The following is a 21,919-nucleotide window of genomic DNA, read 5'->3' on the forward strand; positions in this document are numbered from 1 at the left end:
TTAGCCTTTCTTCCTCTCTCTCACACTCACACACACACACTCATACTCCTCACTCTTTTTCTTTCTGTCTTGCCTCTCCATCAGAGGAAGAAATTAGACAAATATAGCCTCCCTGTGCTGAAAAACTCGGTAATGTGCTTGGCATCCTAAACTAAAGGGGTCCATCATCTCAGATATGGAAATGGTCCTGGATCTGAAGAGTCCACAGATGTTACTTCTGATTTTCCCATGAGACTCTTCAAAGAGAGAGAGAGAGAGAGAGAGAGAGATGCAGAGTTGAGACTGCAGTCAGTGTGTGATTCTCACTTTAGTGGATGACTCCAATCCCCTGTCACAAGTCTAAAACCCAGGTCCAATCCCCGTCCCCAGGCTGGGATCCAATGTGACACCTCTGATGAGGCTACACAGAGTTTGTATTCTGTGTGAGAGGCACTAGACGGCTCAGACACATGTTCAAATACGAGGCAACACACGTACTGTTCTGTATTCGCAACCAAAGAGAGAAGGGAGTGACAGATAGGGAGAACTGAGAAGAGCCTTGGAATAGGAAATAATGGACTGAGTTGAATTTAATTGAATTGTGATAATGTTCAATCTATAAAAGCAAAGAGGATAAATTCCTCTTGGGTCATTGTAGTGGGTGAGAATTGAATAGAAAGAGCAGTTTGGCAGATAGAAAAATCAGAGAAGAGCCTTGGATTAGGAAATATTGAATTGAATTGAAACAATGTTCAATCTATAGAAGCAAAGAGGATACAGTAAATTCCTCTTGGGTCATTGTAGTGAGTGAGAACTGAATTTTCGTTCTATATTTGCAACCAAAGAAAGAGCATTTTGGATTTAGATAGAAAGATCAGAGAAGAGCCTTGGATTAAGAAATAGCTATGCGTGAATGTTTGTTATTGTTTCTTTTTAAGATTAATAATGTTCCCCTGTCAACGCAATGATGATAAATTCCTCTTTAGGCCACTGTAGCAACTAAATCCAATTTAAATGAATGGGATCAAACTGATTTAAATTAAATTTAATTGAAATGAATTGAATTGAATAATAGCAACCAAAGAAAGCAGATGCGGGCAGATAGAAATACAAAGAACTGCATTAGGAAACAGCTATGCTTGAATGTTAACGATCATCTTTTTTATTTTATTTTATCTTAATAATGTTGCTCTTTTAATGCAGTAATGACAAATTCCTCTTTGCTCACTCAGATTGTTCAAAGTGAATTAAACTGAACAGAATTGAATTGAGATCACCTGAACTGAACTTGAGTGAAACTGAAATGTTCCTGCTGTCAAACCCGGTCCCATCCCTCTCCACAGTACGGCTACCCACCTGACCGCCGGTCCATCCCGGCTGGTATCCCTCCTCAGACCATCACCCCTCAGTCGCTGCAAGGCAAGACGGTGAGTGGCACGACTCCTCTCCTCCCTGCTCCTCGAACTCACTGTGAGATTTAACCGCTTTCAATAAATTCTCATCACTGGTGAATAGAATTTGGAGAGCTTCGGAATAAATGAAAAACAGCCTCTGCTCTCCACACACACACACACACTCACGCACTCACCGACGCGCACCTCACACACGTCTATCTCAACGATGTGCTCCGTTTTATTCTCAGCAGCCACTCATTGCTGTTTCTCCAGTTCTCTCAGTGGGACCAGTGTAATTATTGACAGTGCCATTGTCTGTTAATGACAGCGCAGATACACAATGCCGCCGCACAAATGAAATTGTCTTCGCTCGCTCTCTCAAATTGAGCCGACGACAATCAGAGTGAGGACTGATATTTCTCTCTGAACCAAGCTGTGAATAATATTGTGATTGCTTGACGGCAGCAGAGCGCCTCGGCAGCTTGATGAGAAAAAATCGTCACATAATTTCCCAGAAAGCTTTTGCAATTTACTGTTTTGTTACAGTGACTGCGTTCCTCTGTTGCTAGTGATGATTCTCTACGCCGCCGCTCCAAACACACTGCCGTCGTGGAAAATCGCTGTGTGTGTGTTTGTGTAAGGGTGTGCGTACACGCGTGTGTGTGTGTGTTCGTGCACTGTGCGTCAGCCGAGCGTCCGTAGCCATAATCGGAAACACTCGGTTGCTCTTTACCCACGTTATGTGTGTAGCCGTTCCTGTCCTCGTGAAGGTCAGTGGACGCTTGTTTTTGATGTCGAGAGTGTGGCAGCTCTTCTTCTCTCCTCTGTGTGTTGCTGTGTGCAGCCGGAGGAGCTGACCCTGCTGCTGATCAAGCTCCGTCGGCAGCAGGCGGAGCTCAACAGCCTGCGGGAGCACACTGTAGCTCAGCTAATGACCCTGGGCATGGAGGGGCCCAACGCCAAGGTCAGCACTGTGCGTATACGTATGTATGTGTGTGTGTGTGTGTGCATGCACGCATTTATGCTTTCCCAAGGTCAGCATCCCATATGTGTGGATTTGTGCGTGTGCAAGGGAGTTTCCTTGTGTTGCTGTATGTGTGGGTTGCGTAAGTCTGGGTGTTGGGGATTGAGTGGGCTTTCTTCCGTGTGTGTGTGTGTGTGTGTGTGTGCTTGCATGGTCGCCCCGCTCCTGTCGGTGCATGACGGCTTGAGGTTGCATTGCGGTTGTGGGCCAGGAGAGCATGCATCCCAGCAGATGCATCGAACAGCGTTAACATTATTGGTTGTCTGTTTCTGCTTCTGTGCTCCAGCGTTCTGCATCCTGAGCGCTGGTTTGGTTTCAACCCCCTTTTTAGTGTGCTGCGTTTTGTTTGCGTTTCTTTTTGTATGAAGCTGATCAGTGCTAAAATAGCTTATTGGTCAGTCCAGCACTATTTGGGAAAGTAATGCATGTAAATGTGCAGTATGTCTGGTATTCCAATTTCCAAGATTGCTCTGCAGGATTCCAGTGCAGCATGTTCTGTGTTTTGAGTTGACTATATGAGGTTGTTTGATTCACTTTGCAGGACATGTATGATTACCAATGGCAACTTAATATTTTGCATGAGGAGTCATGTACTGTACTTTTGGTTATGAATGAAATATTTCAGTAGCGACTCAGTGGAGCCGATTTCTCTGCTCTGCTCAAGCACTAACTATGCGCCTGTGTGTGCTGCATGATTGTAGGTAAAATGATAAATTCTGATTATTTTGCTATTGAGGTCATGATTGCCAATCACAATTACTAGTCTTGACAATTTTGCACTTTTTGCATTATCTTGACTATTTTCTACTATATGAGGCATTCTAAATGGAATTAAATTGAATCAAATGAAGTGTATCAGTACTGCAAAAGTCTACAACTATGAATAATGGAAACTGACATCACAATATACGATTATACATTATAAATTTTCCAGCCTTGCTATTCAAATTATCTCCTATCCTTACATCAACTGCTCTATCTCTTTCATTATCCCTTCCTTCCTGTTGTTGTCTTTTCCTGTCTCGGCTCCCCTTTCTCCTCCAACTCCTCTCTCTTCCATTTCTCCCTTCTGCTTCTGTCCATCTTTACCAAACACCGCTTCACCTCTCTGACTTCTTCTCTCCTTCTTCTGCGGCTACCTTAGACTGAGGTTCTTTCCCATCACCTCCAGAGGAACCTTATTTACCTGGACAGCCAGGTGAGGACTTCTGACTCTGCTCCTCTCTGTCTCCGCTCCCAGCTGCTTCCAAAACCAAAATATAAAAGTAGCTGAAACAAACAAAAAAAGTAATTGTAAACCACTGGAACTTTTTAAACCTTCTTCACTTTTTGGAAGCTAACATGTAGACAACAAATACATGCATGTGCAAGCCAGCAGCCATTTTTTAGCTACATGTCTCTGTTTCTATCTACGTCTATTTCTGCCACTATTTCTCTTCTTACTCTTTTACTCTGGCTTATACACCACTGCTGGTGTTTGTACACCTCTTTGTCTCCTCACACAAGTCCCTCTAGTCTGAGCGCCATCTGTACCTAACTATCCACACTGCAAAAAATGTCAAGTTTCAAGTGATTTTATCTCGTTTCCAGACCTATCAAGCTGATTTAATGATATTTTCAGTCAAATTATCTCACTGCACTGGCAGATAATCTTGCTGTTTTCAATAAATCTCACTTGATACATGCCAAAATGACTTCTTCCAAGAAATCATCATAAAACAATGAAGATAATCTTTAAACAAGAAACTTTCCCCAAGACAATTTCACTTTTACCAAGTAAATGTCCTGAAACAAGTTACAGATTATCCTGAAAAAAAGTCAATAAAATAGTAAAATAAGCTTGATAAGTTTGGATAGTTTTTGCAGTGCACAGATCTTTGGTTTACCACAAGTGAAACATGGTCAAAACTGGGTTTAGCTTAGCAGTTCTCAACCTTGTGCCCCCAACACCCAAGAGTCTGCAGGTTTAGATCCCAACTCAACACTACAGCAGCTGATTGCACCAATTTACACACCTTCAGCCAGACAGGAGGAGCTAATTAGTGGATTCAGCTGCTTGAGTGTTTGGTTGGAATGAAAACCTGCATTTGGCTGAGGCAAACTGGTTTAGCCCACAGGGGTGAAATGCAGCCAGTACCAGCTCATTTGCATAGACATGATTCTGTTCATCTGTTGAATGTAAACCGGTATTACTCAGTTTGATTTAAAGTGAGGGGGAGAAACGGGGAGAAATGTCTTCTGAGACTCTCACAGATCCTTATAGAAGATGGTTCCTTTTTTATACCAAAACTGACAGGCGTCCTAAAGCATTTCTCATTTCTCTGCCACCCAGTTCAGGGAGTGAAGTGCTTTCTGAAGGTCCGCCATAATTGACCTGCCTGGTTAAATTAAGGACAGATAGATAAACAGACAGATAGCTAGCACAGTAATGCTGTCATAAATGTACACATAATACTAGAAGCTGTATTAAACATCACTTGCAGTGTTATTTATATGTACCCTACTGCAGCGACACTCAACCTTTCTGATTGCTTGAAAATGTCAGCCTTGTACAATCAAGACAGACACAAGCAGCACGGCAAACAGGGACGTGCTGGGAGGAATTGCAAATGTCAAAACTGCATTTGCATAGAGGCATATGTTTGATTGTAGGAAACAAAGATTCTAAAAAGAAAAAGTTAATGAAGTAAATGTAATGCATTTGTTTGACATTGATTTTCTTTGTATTTGAGCAAAATCTCACTCTGCCCTCCTTAGCTTTTCTAGTTGTTTTTTTTTTATAGTAAAAAAGTATAGTATAGTTTTTTATTTTATAGTAAACTGTAATGTACACCCACTGGTTGGACAGGTAATGAAATCGTGGCTTTAAATCATCAGCAAGCGTTTGCTATCCGCCCCAACTTGCCCTGGCATTAACGTTAACAATAACATGTGCATCTTTCCACTGGAATCTCATTAAGATTATATTACAACAGGCTGAGACTGCTGAGGTAATTGCAAGAAAACACAACCTGTCGACAGTTCACAGAGGCAGACCCTGATCATGGCCGGCATCTAAATGTGCTGTTTATTTTTTGCCTCTAGGTTAGAACTTGCCTTCCCACGGTTCCTGCATTATTGAATATGACTGTTTGGCTCTGAAAAGGTCATGTGCTGCAGGGAGAGACTAGCCTTGGAGATGCTGTGTGGGAGAGAGAGGCAGAGGGAGAGGGAGGGAGTGGCTTGGAGGTTGGAGCCGTATCGACAAAATACAAAATAGTGTGATTATTGAATTGTTAGGAAAGGTCTTTTTTTTTTGTAGGAGCTGTTCTTGAAAGATGTTTCTCTAAAGGCTCAGTCTAGATTTTTATCCTCAATCAGTTATCGGTTTTGGGTATTTCAATAAAATGTAAACTTTCCAAACTGATTCACACCGCTTGCTCCTGGCCAGCACAGTGGATTTTAGTGAAAGAAAACTTGTGAGAAAAGCTGAAATTTGCTTGGTGGATCATATGTCTGCCAACTGTATCATTTGACCCTAATTGTTTCAGAAAAGGTCATGTTCTAGAAGTTTTGTATATTTGCCAATAAACAAGACAACATTAAACTGTCAGATTTCACACAGTTTAACCTGATTTTCTCTCCCATACAAAGAGAGAAAGAGGGCGAGTCCCATTCCAGCTCCTGGACATCAGCCATTAAGCAATGGTTGATCCTTCAGACAACACGTACTGCTGTGTTATCATACCACTGTATCCTCTTTCTCCTTGGCGCTCCGCTAGACGAAGGAGAACGAGCCTCTAATCTTCATGATTCACACTATGATCGAGAACTCGGCACCGAGGCCGCAACTCTACCAGCAAGTAAGGTCCTGGGCGGGTTCTGGCTCCAGTCAGCATCAGGCAGTGGAATACACAAACACAGCTTTGTACAACTTCAGTCTTTTTGACATATCGCTGTTGTCAGGTGAAAACCTCTCGACGAGTTTATCCGGGTGGGTTTTTAAAGGTTTTCATAAGCCCCAGGGTCGTGGAACATTCTCAGCCCACAGAGGATCATGTAATCCTTCAATTTAAGTTAAAACATGAAAATAACCAAAACTGGAATTGCAAGGTTGTCACTTGACAACAACGGTGTGTTATTAATTGATTTCCCAATCAGTAAAATTGTAGTTTCAGCATACTTAAACTGAAGAGTTCAATCTCAAAATGAGATAGCCAACATTTGGAAAAAAAAGTGACACCTACATTTACAAAATGGGATATATACACTACCAGTCAGAAGTTTGGACACACGCATTTTTCTTTATTTTTACTATTTTCCACATTTTAGAATAATTCTAAAGACATCAAAACTATGAAATAACACAAATGGAATTATTCAGTGACCAAAAAAAGTGTTAAACAAATCAAAACTATCTTATGTTTTAGATTCTTTGAAGTAGCCGCCCTTTGCCTTGATGGAAAGGCAAAGGCTTTGGAAAGAAATTCATACATAGGCATCAACTTCACTATTTATATTTGTCTAAGAAACAAATTTCAAGCATTTAAGCATAAGCCTTTAGATCAAAATGGCTTTAAGATAATGAAAAACATAGAACATTCAGTCAGGTGTGTCCAGACTTTTGACTGGTAGTGTATGCTGTTTCATAAATGAACTCTTCAGTGCTAAAGTGACTGAACTGGAGCTAACTGGAGCCAAACCTTTGTCCTGGTAGCCCAGTGGCTGTGTATCCACACCTCCCCCCCTCCTCCCCTTCACCATCAACCTCTTGTTTTTCCACTTTGGATGCAGTCCGTCCGTCCGTCCGCCAGTTGTTCCTCGGCAGCTCTACCCCGACGTCATCACCGCATTATTTAAACTGTATATCAACTTGTTCTGCTTCCAGCACATCTCATGTCATTGCTTTCTGTTTGATTCTGTTGGAAGTGACCTGAAGCGAGCGCATGGCTCATGGTGTAACGCTTCATAGCCATGGAGATCTCCTCTCATTGTCAGTCTTCATAACAGCACTGTCCATTGTCGGCTATCACTTTGGAAATGGCAAACCAGTACTTCCTTTTTCCCTTTTGATGTTTGTCCTAAAGGTCCCATATGATTCAGTTTTCCTGATTTTGTTTTCATATATACTAAGAATAAGAATAATGCTCCCCAATACATGTAGTTTAGTTAAAAGGGTGTTTATTGAATGGATTTGAAGACTAAGTCCTCACAATACTGGACCCTGATTGGCCAATAGCAGTAGCTCCTTCAATTAAAATGAGATAAACCTGCTGAGTGGAGGCTTTCCACTTCGAATGCTGCAAACTGTTTAGTCAGGAGAGCCAATCAGGACCAAGTCCAGCTGTGATGCGTTAGTCTGAAACTGCCTTTAAAAAAAGATGGATTTTTGAAAACGCAATAGCTTTCAATTTCCACATGAATCCTCTTGGATAATATATGAATATAAAAAGAGTTAAGTGGACAATGAATGGATTTATTGGTGAATTACTAGAAAAGCTTCCACTGCTTCGAGATAATGATATTGCCCAGTTTTTCTTTCACAGTGTGAGTCTTTAAAGGTCCCACTTCAGTGCAGGTTCTGCGAATCCCTCTGTGTGGGCGTGTACCGTCTCTTAACCGTCTCTTAACTGCATTTCCTGGAACAGAACGTAATAATGTTCGTTGGAAAATTCCAGTCGGGGGAATTGTCCGAGGACTTTATCACTTTACGCCAGACCGCTAAAAATCTCCTTCTGTCTGCCCTCATCTTCCACCTCCAGCTGGGGCCACCAGCGCTCTCTTTAAGTGAAGATGTCAGAAGTGAGAGTCAGTCGCCCCAGTGTAGTGAAGGAGTGTGTGTGTGTGTGTGTGTGTGTGTGTGTGTGTATGTGTGTGTGTGTGTGTGTGTGTGTGTGTGTGTGTGTGTGTGTGTGTGCTTAAGGTTCCGGTTTTAGCCTGGGTCTCATTGAGGTTTATCTCAAGGTCTGCCAGAGAAGAGCAGCAGACTGTCATGAGGTTCGCCATAGGCTGAGAGAGAGAGGGAGAGAGAGAGAGAGAGAGAGAGAGGGTAAGGGAAAGAGAGAGAGAGAGAGAGAGAGAACCATGGAGAAGCAGGAGGAGAGGAAACAAGCACAGAAGAGAATAAGAATGTAATTCGGATTACTTATCTCTTGGCGTGAAGCGTGAAAAGCAGTAGCAATCAATGGGAACACTTACTCTGAAATAGTGGACACACACACACACACACACATACACAAAATATAAAGAAATATATAAATATTTTTCTTAATATTAAAGAGCACCGATGCCATAAGTATTCAGCGGTGAGGTGAAAGTGGAATTTTGTGTTGCTTTTTCTCCCTTCACTCGGCCCATTTCAGCGTTATAGTCTTCACACACCGTAAGCCCCGTAACACCTGGGTAGAAGATAGTTTTAGGGGAAATAAAACGGGATTAGAGAGAATGCATGGAGAGCTCATCCCTTCATCCCCTCGCTCTCTCTCTCTCGCTCTGGAGTGAACTGTGGGAGCCGTATGAAGAGTTTCCTTCCAAAATGAGATCTCTACTATTTGGGGAAAAAGTGGGATATAAAAAAAGTGATTTATATCACAAAGGTACAATAAATTCTGGTATTTATTTAAAAGATAGCACGTCACTTAGGTCCTTGGATGACAAAATACTAACACTTAAACAGACTTCAGGGAATTATTCGTTCCCAAAACGAGCAAATAGCATTTTGGAATCGAACTCTTCATATCCATTCTGGCTGGTGCAGTTGCTGTCAGATGTGTTGTTGTCGCCCCCTGCTGTCCGTCTCTGACCATGGCTTCTTGTTTCAGGTCAGCCCAGACGACTTCAGAGACGGCTCCTACGTCCCGCGCACAGAGGAGGTCGACATAGACGTAAGACGAGAAGACACGCACTGCAGCGTCACCCATAATGAATGAACGTTCTCTTTCTGCATGTTTAATACACAGTGGAAGTTTCTGACTAAATTTGGCTTGTGTGTGTGTGTGTGTGTGTGTGATTCAGACGAAGCTGAGCAGACTGTGTGAGCAGGACAAGGTGGTGAGGATGCAGGAAGACAAACTACAGCAGCTACACAGAGAGAAGGTACAGCTGTGTGTGTGTGTGTGTGTGTGTGTGTGTGTGTGTGTGTTTCTGCACGCATTCTTGTGTCTCTGTGTACGTTTGTGCGCGTATGCATACATTACCAGTCAAAAGTTTGGACACACCTGATTGAATGTACTATGTTTTTCATTCTCTTAAAGCCATTTTGATCTAAAGGCTTCTGCTTAAATGCTTGAAGTTTGTTTCTTAGACAAATATAAATAGTGAAGTTGATGCCTATGTATGAATTTCTTTCCAAAGCCTTTGCCTTTCCATCAAGGCAAAGGACGACTACTTTAAAGAATCTAAAATATAAGATAGTTTTGATTTGTTTAACACTTTTTTGGTCACAGCATAATTTCATTTGTTATTTCATAGTTCTGAGGTCTTGACTATTATTCTAAAATGTGGAAAATAGTAAAAATAAAGAAAAATGCGTGTGTCCAAACTTTTGGCTGGTAGTGTACATACTCACTTACGTGCATATGCGTTTGTTTCTGTGTATTTTGCAAGTACAGGCATTTATATATATGTGTGTGTGTGTGTGTGTGTGTGTGTCTGTGTGTTCGCTCCCCAGCACACCCTGGAGACGGCCCTGCTGTCTGCCAGCCAGGAGCTGAGTGAACAGAGCAGCTCCAACCCCACAGCGGCACAGAGCCTCGTCCAGCAGAGAGACGTGCTGCAGAACGGCCTGCTCAGTACCTGCCGAGAGCTGTCCAGAGTCAACACTGTGAGACGACACACGCACACACACACACACACACACACACACACACACACACACACATCACTGAGGGACAGGTATACAGACATTATTTATGAAAAATTCTATATGCAGGATTTTTATGTAGAAACCAGCCTAAATCATATTGAGATGCAGTAGATTCACTCAATTTGGCCAAATGAAATTCTGGTTTCGGGTATGGGCACAACCAAGGTATAGAGATTCACATTTGGCACAGGCACTTGGCTGACGCTCTTATCCAACTTAAAATTAGTGCAGCAGATCTAACAAAATATTAACAGATAGCAAAATACAACTTAGAAATGAAAGCATAATAGAGATAGGAACCAAAGAAAAAGGTAGAAAGGATTTCTTTTTGGAAGCAGAAGTTGGGGACGGAACATGTCAAGGACACATGCACACATGTACACATACACACACACACACACACACACACACACACACACACCTACACACACACAGACTCACTCTCATGACCCCATTGTTGGTTGCTGTCCTGGTTTCAGGAGCTGGAGCGCTCCTGGAGGGAGTATGACAGGTTGGAGGCAGATGTCACTCTGGCCAAATCCAACCTACTGGAGCAGCTGGAGGCTCTGGGCAGCCCACAGGTAACACACACACACACACACACACACGCACACACTCTTCCAGGGGTTAACAAACCGGTGCTTTAAGAATTTGCAGGGGATGCTTATATGTTGTTGGCTTACACGACTGTGTGTGTGCATTTTTTGTGTGTATATCTATTATCATGCATGCTTTTGTGTGTCTAAATGCACCCGTGTTTGTGTGTGTGTGTGTGTGTGTGTGTGTGTCCTCAGACGGAGCCTCCGAGCCAGCGGCACGTCCAGATCCAGAAGGAGCTGTGGAGGATCCAGGATGTGATGGAAGCTCTGACCAAAAATAAACCGCAGAGGAGCACAGACAGCAGTGAGGGTCTCAATAACACTTGAAAACACCACTTAGTTATATTTCACCTTCACCCAGACTGATTCACAGCAAGCGAGGGGGAGTTTGACAGGACACACGTCTGTTGATGGACACACGCCGGCTGTGGCGAGAATCAAACCAAGGCCACACATTTTTCTACATGATGTATGATCCTCTCCGTGTCTTCGTCATGATGTCTTCCCCCCGAATTTTAGACAGAAAAATCAAAGTTTTACCATTTTAGGAAAGTAGAATGGCTTGAAAGCATTTGAATTATTGCAAATTTACTCATATATAGGATCTGAAGTAACTATCCCTTATGCCATTTTGGATGTAGAAACCCATCTTGGATGTTATAGGAAAGAGGTTGAGAGTGTCATCGAGGTTTCACAGATGTTTTGTTGAGAGTTATTTGAGTAGCTGCAGCTTGAGTACACTCTATAAATAAATTAAAGGCTGTACATGACAAGAAATGTTTTTGCAGGTGTCTTGGTTATGAAAAAATGCTTCAGCCCCCATGCTCAACTGAATTTCATTTCTGTATTCCCTTTGTTCAACAGGCTTCCCTGGATCCAAACCGCTCTCCAGCCTACAGAAGAATGAGGTACGGTAGAGCCTGAACCCGCACAGCACATTTTAACATCCAGCTCAAATTATTCCCACTCTCAGCAGTTTAAAATCTGGTCTGGTCTTGGTTGGGTTTGGCCTCTGGCTACAATTATATGAGTCTGAAAAACCTGGACATGTCTCCCGTTTTTTTGGAAGAGAGAATGATTTTGTGATTTTATTGTGGTGTCTGGGAAACTACTCTGAAAAGATAGTTTACCAAACCTCTTACTACTTCATAATGAAACAAGTTAATTTATGTCTTAAACACAAATGTAGTTTGTGTTTAAGTGTTTGACTAACAATACTTTGATGATAGGTCAAATAGATTCAACTATATCCATCCACTTCCATTGTCAAATATTGCCAAATCTGAGTCTGGAATTTCTTATATAGTATATGGATTAACTGAATCAATAATTAAGTACAGTGTGGATCTGTGATTTAGTGGTCAGGGAAGGAAAATGCTAGCGTAGTGGTGAAATATTAAGGAAAATGTAGCTAGTTTCCTAAACTATAGGACAACTGATTACTGAAAAACAATGCTAAGGTTGAAATTTAGTTCAACTGACAACAAACTACTGGAAAATAGTCTTAAATTAGCGATTGAGCTATCAATAGTTAAAGGAATACTCCAGGATTTTGGGAAATTTTTGGTCAACTTACCCGTTAAGTCATGAAAATATAGACACCAAAATCATCCATGTGTCCCCGGTATATCATTCACTTCGGTGCTCCGTGCTTTAGCAGTGATAGCTGGTGACTAGCATTTTCCAAAGGAAGAAGACTGACCTTTTAGTCATAAAAAGTTGTTCGTGTTTTTTACTGTGTGGTTTGTAGATTCATAACATTTTAAAATAAACATCACTAACTCAATATAGCTGATGTAGCCAGATTTATTTTTGGAACTATTTTAGTTGAGCAGCCATGTATTCAGTCCCATCGTCTACCACCTTCACTTCTAACAGTAGTCCCTGGTAGTTCAAAATAGTATGTTTTTATATCATATTTTGTGTAAATTTTGCCAATCTCTTCACAAAACTGCCATACATGGCTGCATATCATTTAAGTTTACTTACCATTTAAGTTTTAGAGTAGATACAAGTTCTCATTTTTTCACTTTTGAGATGATGCTAGTCACCTGCTATCACTCAGCATAGTGTTTGCTAAAGTGTTAGCATGGAGCACCAGAGTAAATGATCTACCGGGGACACGTGGATGATTTTGGTGTCTATGTTCTCATCACTTAATAGGTAAGTTGACTAATGGGGTCAGTCTCCCAAAAACTTGGTGTTCTTCTGTGACACTGGTGTTAAAACTCTTCACCCTTTATTCCTTTATGACAGGAGGTAGATATCATTTCCTGAGGGTGAGACCAGCTGTTTGACTTGATGTTATAACTGTTAACAGGCCGTGACGTTGCTGTCACTCAATCCCCTCAAGGAGGGCGACAGCGTGCCCCCCCGCCCGCCCCTCCCCCAGTACTACGACTCGTCCGAGCGCCCCCCTCACGTGCCCCCCCACCCCTCGCACCCCGGCGGCCGCCTGCCCCCCCACACGCACCGTCCCGAGGACCGCAAGCCCGGCTCCAGGAACGGAGCGCACAGCGTAAGGACCGCTGACCGTTCACCCCCCCCCACCCCACCCCCTCCCTCCTCCCTCCCTCCCTCCCGTGTTCCTGCTCCATTGGTCCAGCACTTTGGTTTTGGTTGTTGCTGTGACCGCCATCGATTACCACACTGAACCATTCCATCTTAGCCCTTTCTTTCAAAGGTTTTTGTGCGTTCACGGCCATTTTTACGTTCATTTCCATCATTTTTACATGCGCTCGACTTCATCGTACAATTTTACCTCCGTTGCTCTCAATCCCGCTCCCTACTGAGTGTGTGTGTGTGTGTGTGAACCATTCCTCATACAATGTCATTCTGGGTGTATGTAATTCATCCAGCAGCGTCTTTTTTTAAACCCCTCCATCCATGCTCCATCCAGCTGTCACACACCTACAGTGCTTTGTTCAGACCCATTCTGGTCTGTACATGTGGATTTGTCAGTGGGATTTCTTTGGCATGAGTGTGCTGTTTTTGTGTGTGTGTGTGTGTGTGTGTGTGTGTAGCAGGAGTGCCTGTGCGTGGCATGGCACGACATGCTGTGGTTTGTGCGTGGGTGTATCTCAAGTGAGTGTTTACGCATGTGTGCCTTGTGTGTGTGTAGTCCTCTAGTTTGTGTGTACACTCTTAACAAAAAATGTATAGTACCAAAAGCAAATAATTATTTAGGCTTGTACCATAACGGAGCCCATTTTGATGCTATAAAGAAATCTTTTAGAAAGGTTCTTTATGGCAGTGATTCTCAACCTTTTTCATATCAAGGACCCCTTATTTAGTCCACATTAGGGCCACGGACCCCCATTTGATGAGATTTTGTCTCTTGGATCCAAATCTGAGAATATTTGTATTGTCAGATATGATTTTGTCCAGAATTCCATGACTATCTGTATTGTAGGTAGAGAGATACTATGATCAAAAAAAGTCATTCTTCTACATTCTCTGATTGTGTTAACTTCTTGTAAATTAAATAATGCTGAAGTTTAACAATTCATCAATTTGCTGGGGACCCCCTGGAACCCACTCAAGGACCCCTGGTGGTCCCTGGACCCCACGTTGAGAACCACTGCTTTATGGTACCATGCTCAAATGGCTCTACAGAGGATCTGTTTGGTGTTGTAAAGAACCATTTAAGAACATAAAATGTTTCAAATCAACAGTATTAAAAGAACTTGTTAAAAAAACATTTTGCATTCTTTATTCTGATTTTCCATTTTGTTATTTTAACAAATCAGAGGGTTATTTTAGTCATGATGGTTCCATATATTGAGTCATTACAGTCCATTGTTCCCGGGTGTACCTGCACTTGTGTGTAATTGCGGTCATGCATGTGTGTGTGCAGCCTGTGTGTGTGTGTCCCATGTGTATCCTGACCTCCAGCCTTCTCTCCCCTCCCCTCCCCTCCCCTCCCCCTCCGCAGCAAGCTCCAGACTACCGGCTGTACAAGAGCGAGCCGGAGCTGACCACTGTGAAGGAGGAAGTGGACGAGGCCAACGGAGAGGACAAGGACAAGACGGAGACGTCCGCTGAGAACAAAGAGACCGCAGCCTCCAAAGGTGCTTCTGGACTCTGGTGACATTCACGTCATTTAGCTGACACGCTTAGACTGAGTCAGCGACTGAGCAGGTGCAACAGGACCTTCGCTGTTGCTGGGATCCAACCTGTGACCTTTCAGTTACAAGACGTTCACGCTTACCCAGGGCCTTAGGTTTCGTATCTACAGAAGAGGATTAGGGCCACATGTGAAAAATGTATTTGAGTTCTTAGATTATTCTCAGAATTCTGGCTTTAAACTCAGAATTCTTATTTTATTCTCAGAATTTTGATATATTTTTCACATGTGGCCCTAATCCTCTTCTGTACATTTAATCTTTGGGGGGGGGACACACTCAAAACAAACCCTGGGCAGCTAATCACTGTAAGGGAAAAATAAACTTCACCTTTTGTGAGTCAAAATGAATAAGCAGAGGTTCAAGAGTCTTCCGTGGATTCTTTATTCAGACATGCATGGTTCAGTTCAGTGTTACAAACAAGCAACAAAGAAGTGACAAAGAAAGGAGTAGAGAGGATTCACTTATATAGATTAGAGTAAACAAAATTGTAAATCTCGGCACAGAGCCAAACCCACAGTTCAGATTTCTTGGCTCAAAGACAAACCCACAGTTCAGATTTCTTGGCTCAAAGACAAACCCACAGTTCGGGTTTCTTGACTTAAAGCCAAAAACCTCACCTAATATGGGACACACGGAAACACACGTATGAATAGCATATACTATTGTCCACCTATAAGAACACTCAAAACCACACATAACCATATATAGTGGACATGCACACGTACATGCAATGTAATTACGTCATTATGATATGTAGAGAAGAAAAAACACTCTACTCTGCAGGACAAAGGAAACAAAGGACAGAGTATGTTATTCATTAAAAAAACAAAGTATTAATTTTATTTCTTACATCACAATGACAGTATGAGCACATTAGCAGCCTAAATGCAACTCCGTTTTCCCCTCACTTCATCAGTAAAATAAAAAAAAAAAAGAAAGAAAGAAGAAAGAAAGTAGTTTCAAACAGCTAGGAGAAGGGCTCCATTTTTTTTTAAAGGGGAAAGTGTGTTTTCTCTTGTGACAAAGGCTAATCACAAAATGTGCTTTTGGTAAAACTGAAGTATAAATACAGTATATGTGTTTGATGTTGAAATAATTGGGGATGACAATCAACCGTATTCTAATACTGAGGGAGAAATTCTTGCCTATCGTCCCCCACATCTATCTTGCCTATGCTCCAGCCTCTCTATCCCTCAACTGGCTTTTGTTGTAGAAAACATGTTAAGATAGACAAAGCATCAAAGACATGAAATTTAAATTCCCAACAAAAAAGAATATTGTTTCTTAACTTATCAGCGGAGACACACATGGCATTTGAGCTTTCTGTCAGTCGAAATTGCATTCTTCACATTGTCTAATTTGTAAAAGACAAAGACAATGGAAAGAGCGTCATTTATGCCGCTGTAATTGCATAGGAGCACTAATCAAATGCTTTATTATTCCACAAGAGAAACTTAAATAAACTCGCTGATGTAATATTGAGGATGTCTCCAACTGTTATGCTAACGTCTCCTGCTTTTTTATTCACATTCTTCTTACATTGTTTTGCTGCTGTGAAATGGAGCGTCGCTAAATGTTCTGCAAGGATGTGAGCAATTAGCCTAACTGCTCTGATTGTTCACAGTTGTGTGACTGACGGTGTTCCCTGCTGTCTCTCCAGCGGTGCCCTCCTACCCGGTGGGCATCGTTCCTCCCAGGACCAAATCTCCCATGAGCCCTCCTGAGTCCTGCACCATCGCCTCCTACGTCACCCTGAGGAAGACCAAGAAACCTGAATCCAGATCAGTAAGTTCGCCTTTAGCACCGAGAGCGACAAAAGCGGTTGGAGAGAAACTAACTGATTCCAGTTCAGCAAATGTGGCACAAACATCCTGAAGGATAATTGTTTTTGTTGACTACATTTAAATTTGTGTGGTTTTTGTATGGGTGCACACTCCTTTTAGATGCTTTTTCAAGCTAATTTTAGAAGAATCTGTCCATTTTGCCCATTTATCTGACGCTCTCATCCACAGCGTATATTTATGTACTTGCTACAGAAATGAATTTTCGCCAGGTTCTTACAGACAAAAGGACATTTCAGCTTTTTACTTGTGTTCCCATGTGGAAAAGCTTCTCCTTTCCTCTTCCGGTTCATTGCCTTTGTTTACGTCTCCCTGCTCGTGTTAAACTCTCCGTCTTGTCTCCTGGTGTGATTTAGCGGACAAACATACCATCTCCTTTTTTTCAGCACTAAAATAATAAAACTGCCTCTAAATCCTCATATTCCCTCAGCCACTTCTGTCGTTCTTTCACTGCAGCCATTGTTGTTGTTGTCCTCTCTTGTTTTGGTCACTGCTGACAGCAGATGGTACAAATATTTCTGTAACCCTCGACACGTTTTCCGCAACTAAAATCGAAACATCGGAAATTAAGATTTATTTTTTAGACATATTATATAATATCTTGCTGTTTGCCGGTTGTTATCTTGTATGGTTGTAATACCCACAGGTTTATGTGTTCCTGAGGTTTTAGGTAGGTGTTGCTTACAAAAAGAGATCTGCGTTGGACTGATTCTGTTACATCAAGGTTAAAAATACAGATATGCTGAATCTCCAGATAAAGCATGGACAGATCAGATATTTACCAATATACAGGATCTGATGTAACTACCCCTCATGCTATTTAGGGTGAGCACCCACATAGAAACTAGGATATTAGACCTACACTCACCCACAATACACCTACACTGCACTGGATAGTGCCTACGCTGAGGCATACAACCAGTCCACAATATCTCACCCAAAGACTAAAAAAAATATGACCCACAGGTAAAAATTTAAAAACAGAATGAGTGATTAATTTTTAGTCATATCCTGTGCAGGATCGGCCGCGAAGCGCAGTGGACCAGATGGGAGTCGGAGAGCGAGAGGTTGGCAGAGCGAGGATGAGCGTAGAAGAGCAGCTGGAGAGGATGAGGAGAAACCAGCAGGCCTCGCTCAGGGAGAAGAAGAGGGAAACTCCGTCTCGCTCGCCCTCCTTCAGCAAAGACAACCCCTTTGTTGTATTACAGGTAACACACACACAAGCCTTCGTTACAATACAGGCATCTTTAGTTTTGACTTTCAGTTTATTACAGGCAGCTGATCGTGCCCATACTGTCCTCCTTACAAAATGCTATATATCCACATCCAGAAAAAGAAAGAGAGTGAAGTTCATCATTCAGCATTGTTAAAATATAGAGGATCCGTCAAGGTCTGTCAAAATGTCATTCATTTTGTCATCCAAGGACTTAAGTTAACTCTTATCCCTTATAAAGTACTGAGTAAGAGTGGGCATGACGTTTATTTTCACTCTTTATTTCTTCACACTCTTTATTGTCATGATCTTTATTTGTCATGGTGAATATTGTTACATGCAGGTGTATGTGCCTTCATCTGGGTATATGTACATTTATGAATATAAATGTATGTATCATATATGAATACAAAGGACCAGCTTAAGCTGTATTGCTCTATTTTCTTTTAATTCATGCATATCTTCTGTCTTAATTCAATCAATCAATACGTACGTGTGTTTGTGTGTGTGTGTGTGTGTGTGTGTGTGTCCAGAGCCGACCCCACGGAGAGGAGTCCTCTGCAGACCCTGTGGAGCTGGAAGCCGCTCTGCAGCAGCTGAAAACTGGCCCAAACAGAGCGGACCAGGACCGCTGCTGAGGCTGCCAGCAGTCAGACAGACGGGGCAGGAGAGAGGCCGCAAACTGGAGCAAAGGTTCATGGGATTTTTTTTGCATGTTATCACAGTTAAAAAGGGACCAAGTAATCCATGGCCTTCAACCTCTGTCGGCAACCAGCAGGAATTGCAACAACATTGACAGAAGCTTTTGAATTAAGTCGGCCTGTTATTGACACAAACAATAAAGCCACATTTCCACAATAGAGAATAATTAGAGCAGAGATCAACAGAAACGTCTAGTGAAGAGGTAATATAGCACCATGATGAATACTGTAATATAATACTGCTTTGAACAAGAACAAGACTTATTAACCTTCATGGCTAATAATGAAATGTTTGCAACGTCAATCGCTCGCTTGTAGCTCACTCATAGTTGCACAGTTGAAAATAGGTAGGTGGGGATTTGGAGTCTTGAAATTCCAAAATAGAGTTTGGGTTGGAAAGTGAGTTTTGAAACACCTGATGAAATAATCATTGAGTCATTGGTATTGATCAACAACCCTGTTAACCCCCTACAGATAAATGATGGTAATTTTGTGCTAAAACCTAACTGACTAATTAAAGGGGAAATAAGTCAGTCAGTCAGTTGGTTTATTAATGTATCATCCCTAAAAAACATGGTACATTATGCCGCTGTTGAATGAAGAGTGTTAAAGTAGTTTACAGTTGCTTTGTTTTCTTTTTGGTGAGTATGCAAACAACTCGTGAATATGTTTCAATTTCAAATCCAGGAGGTGGAGAGAGCTGAGGAGGTGGAGGACGACAAGCCTGAAGGAGGGGAGCCGGGCCGGGACAGGACCTTACAGAGCGAGCTGGAGGAGCAGGCTGACATGAACAGCATAGACACTGAGGTATGACAGAAGCTTAGTCGCTGCCGAGGGACTTTTGCCCCTCCCCACTTTGGAGGCCCGACTCTCATTTTCAAGGATACTGTTCAATTGAAAGATTTGCACATAGTATCATCACTGTGGTAACTCAGAATTTATATATTTGCATCTATTAGCGTCATTATGGGATCCTGAGTGCAAGTGCACCTCAAGTGATGTGAAGGATGAGTTTGACTCGGAGACTTGATGAATGTCGGGTTGTTATTTTATTGCCTGACAATAATTTATCGTCACTCTGGCACGGTTGCTTAAGTTTAGTTTTATTTGCACAGTGATAAAAAATGGAAATGTCATGGAACTGCTAAAAAAACATGATAAAATACAATGATTAAAAAAAACCAAATTATTAACGAGTTAATGAAAATACCCAACAGGCTTATGAACAACTTTCACTTCAAACAATCTAAAGGCCTATCAGTCATTTCTTTTTAAACGTCTGACTGAAATACATAGTATCTGTCCATGTGGTTGTGTATCTGTCAGCTAGTAACAGATATTTTGCTGTAGTTTATGCTGGAACATGCAGCAGCAAAATATCCAGCAGAATCCAAGTAGTCATGAAGCTGGAAAGAGATGCCCTCACTGCACCCAGCTTCAACTGATAAAGGCACCGTCTGTAATCCCAGCCCTGTCTGCCACACAAAGCTAATCGGCGATTGTGGCTTTAATGTCTTCTAATCTAATCTGGGACAATAACAGAGGATTTGTGAAAATGTGAAGGAACCCAGTCCGGCTTTAAGGGGCTTATCTCATGGGTTCACCCCGGGATCGGTAGCTGTGGCTGGGCTACACTCCAGTGGGACAGCACCTCTAAGCTCCATGGAGCTGGAGAGCTGAGCCACGGACTGTAGACACATCATCCTCATTCCTCAGTGCTAAACAAAAACCAAAGCATGAATGTGTGTTTATGTATGTGTGTGTGTGTGTGTGTGTTGCAGCTGTGTGAAAGCCAGAGGGTGGTGATTTTGGACCTGTGCACGGAGCCCCAGCGTGTGGAGATTGTGAACCTACAATCCTTCGACGAGGATGAAAGCAGAGACCAAGATCTAACCAGCTCACCTACAAACACGACCACTGAAAACAGGTGTGTGTGCATGCATGTGTGTGTGTGTGTGTGTGTGTGTGCATGCACATGTGTAAGGATCCCTTCATTAAATCAGTAGCATTCCTTTTGCATTAAAAGCGGCACCCCTCTCTTTATTTTTCATATCATTAGCAGCCTGATTTCACTCGTCACTGGTGCCCTGTGTGGCCATTTTGCCTTCCCTGAAAAGCATTTCCTTCACAGCCCGTTGAAAAACATTGCATCAAAGTCAGAGCGTGTCTACTGCTCTTTATTGTAGCTTCCAAGCCGCTGAGCCTGAGACTCCGAGCCCAGAGCCGAAGGAGGAGGAGCCGGGCCTGACGCACACAGACCGGCAGGATATGCAACAAACCACCAGAGAGGAGCGGCTGGAGAAGAGCCTCGATTCCTACAACCAGCTAGCTGCAGATGACAAGAAACACAACAACAACAACAACATGTTAGCTGGTAAGTGAATGGAGGCGTGCTCTTCTCTCTTCCCTTGCTCCATTACTAATGTAGACAAGTCCTTAAAGGTGCCAAGTTGTAGCATCTGTGTTTCTCAAAATGAAGACCAACATTTCACATAAACCCCATTGCTTCCACGTCGCCAAATGCACACGTTACTCCACATGCGTTTGTTTTGAAGAGCAAGAAGAAGGAATTAAGATCCAATAACCACCACTGATAACAGTGAATATGTATTCCAATGAGGTAAGATGATGTGAAGCTAAAATTATGCAAAAAAAACGTTTCCTTTTTGTGCCGTAAAGCAATATACCAGATTTAACGATGTAAAATGCAGTGAAGAGGCTGCAGATCTTCTCGGTGATGGTCTCTTTTGTTTATGGTAATTATCCTAATGTCTCAAAATGAATGTGGTAATGGTTCATTGATGTTAAAATTGTACATGGAGCACCTTTAAACAAGACGCTTAACCCTTAACTGCTTCCTAATTGTGGAGCTTCTCAGTATCAAATAGTATGAATTATACCGAGCAGCTCCCAGGTGTGTGTGTGTGTGTGTGTGTGCATGTGCATGTGCAGTTAAGATGCCTTTCATTTATACCATCTGTTACACATTGTCAAAATAAGAAAAGCTCCTTCACTGAAGTGTCAGAATGTTAATAAAAGGTAAATCCCAGTTCTTCGTCTGCAGGGGATTTGCCTCCTCTCTCTCATCCGTCCCGCTCTCCCACACAGCGGTTGTGCCTGAGGCTTGATTTAGGAACACTGGGAAGGCTTGTGAAGTTTACTTAAGACAAATCAGACTCTCGCGAGAAACTTTTTGTG

At 42.3% G+C, this 21,919-nt stretch overlaps 1 protein-coding gene across 1 annotated transcript in view; it reads left to right on the forward strand.

The window, feature by feature from the left end:
• The window catches only part of plekha5 (pleckstrin homology domain containing, family A member 5), a 164,259-nt gene extending 144,735 nt beyond the window's left edge, over window positions 1-19,524 (forward strand). Inside the window, exons 14-29 of the mRNA XM_071539810.1 lie at window positions 1,323-1,406; window positions 2,218-2,337; window positions 3,542-3,595; window positions 6,159-6,239; window positions 9,198-9,260; window positions 9,391-9,471; window positions 10,046-10,198; window positions 10,720-10,821; window positions 11,035-11,143; window positions 11,704-11,747; window positions 13,160-13,357; window positions 14,774-14,909; window positions 16,627-16,751; window positions 17,827-18,015; window positions 18,554-18,713; window positions 19,409-19,524. Coding sequence (XP_071395911.1) covers window positions 1,323-1,406; window positions 2,218-2,337; window positions 3,542-3,595; window positions 6,159-6,239; window positions 9,198-9,260; window positions 9,391-9,471; window positions 10,046-10,198; window positions 10,720-10,821; window positions 11,035-11,143; window positions 11,704-11,747; window positions 13,160-13,357; window positions 14,774-14,909; window positions 16,627-16,751; window positions 17,827-18,015; window positions 18,554-18,658 — 1,644 coding nt within the window. The 3' untranslated portion in view covers window positions 18,659-18,713; window positions 19,409-19,524. The remainder of the gene's footprint in view (window positions 1-1,322; window positions 1,407-2,217; window positions 2,338-3,541; window positions 3,596-6,158; window positions 6,240-9,197; window positions 9,261-9,390; window positions 9,472-10,045; window positions 10,199-10,719; window positions 10,822-11,034; window positions 11,144-11,703; window positions 11,748-13,159; window positions 13,358-14,773; window positions 14,910-16,626; window positions 16,752-17,826; window positions 18,016-18,553; window positions 18,714-19,408) is intronic.
• The last annotated feature ends 2,395 nt before the right edge of the window (window positions 19,525-21,919 follow it).

The sequence above is a fragment of the Centroberyx affinis genome, unplaced genomic scaffold (genome assembly GCF_046629955.1).
Source record: "Centroberyx affinis isolate AG114_WGS23_722 - 3 ecotype Tasmania unplaced genomic scaffold, CSIRO-AGI_Caff_v1 ptg003521l_1, whole genome shotgun sequence".
NCBI classification, from domain to species: Eukaryota; Metazoa; Chordata; class Actinopteri; order Beryciformes; family Berycidae; genus Centroberyx; species Centroberyx affinis.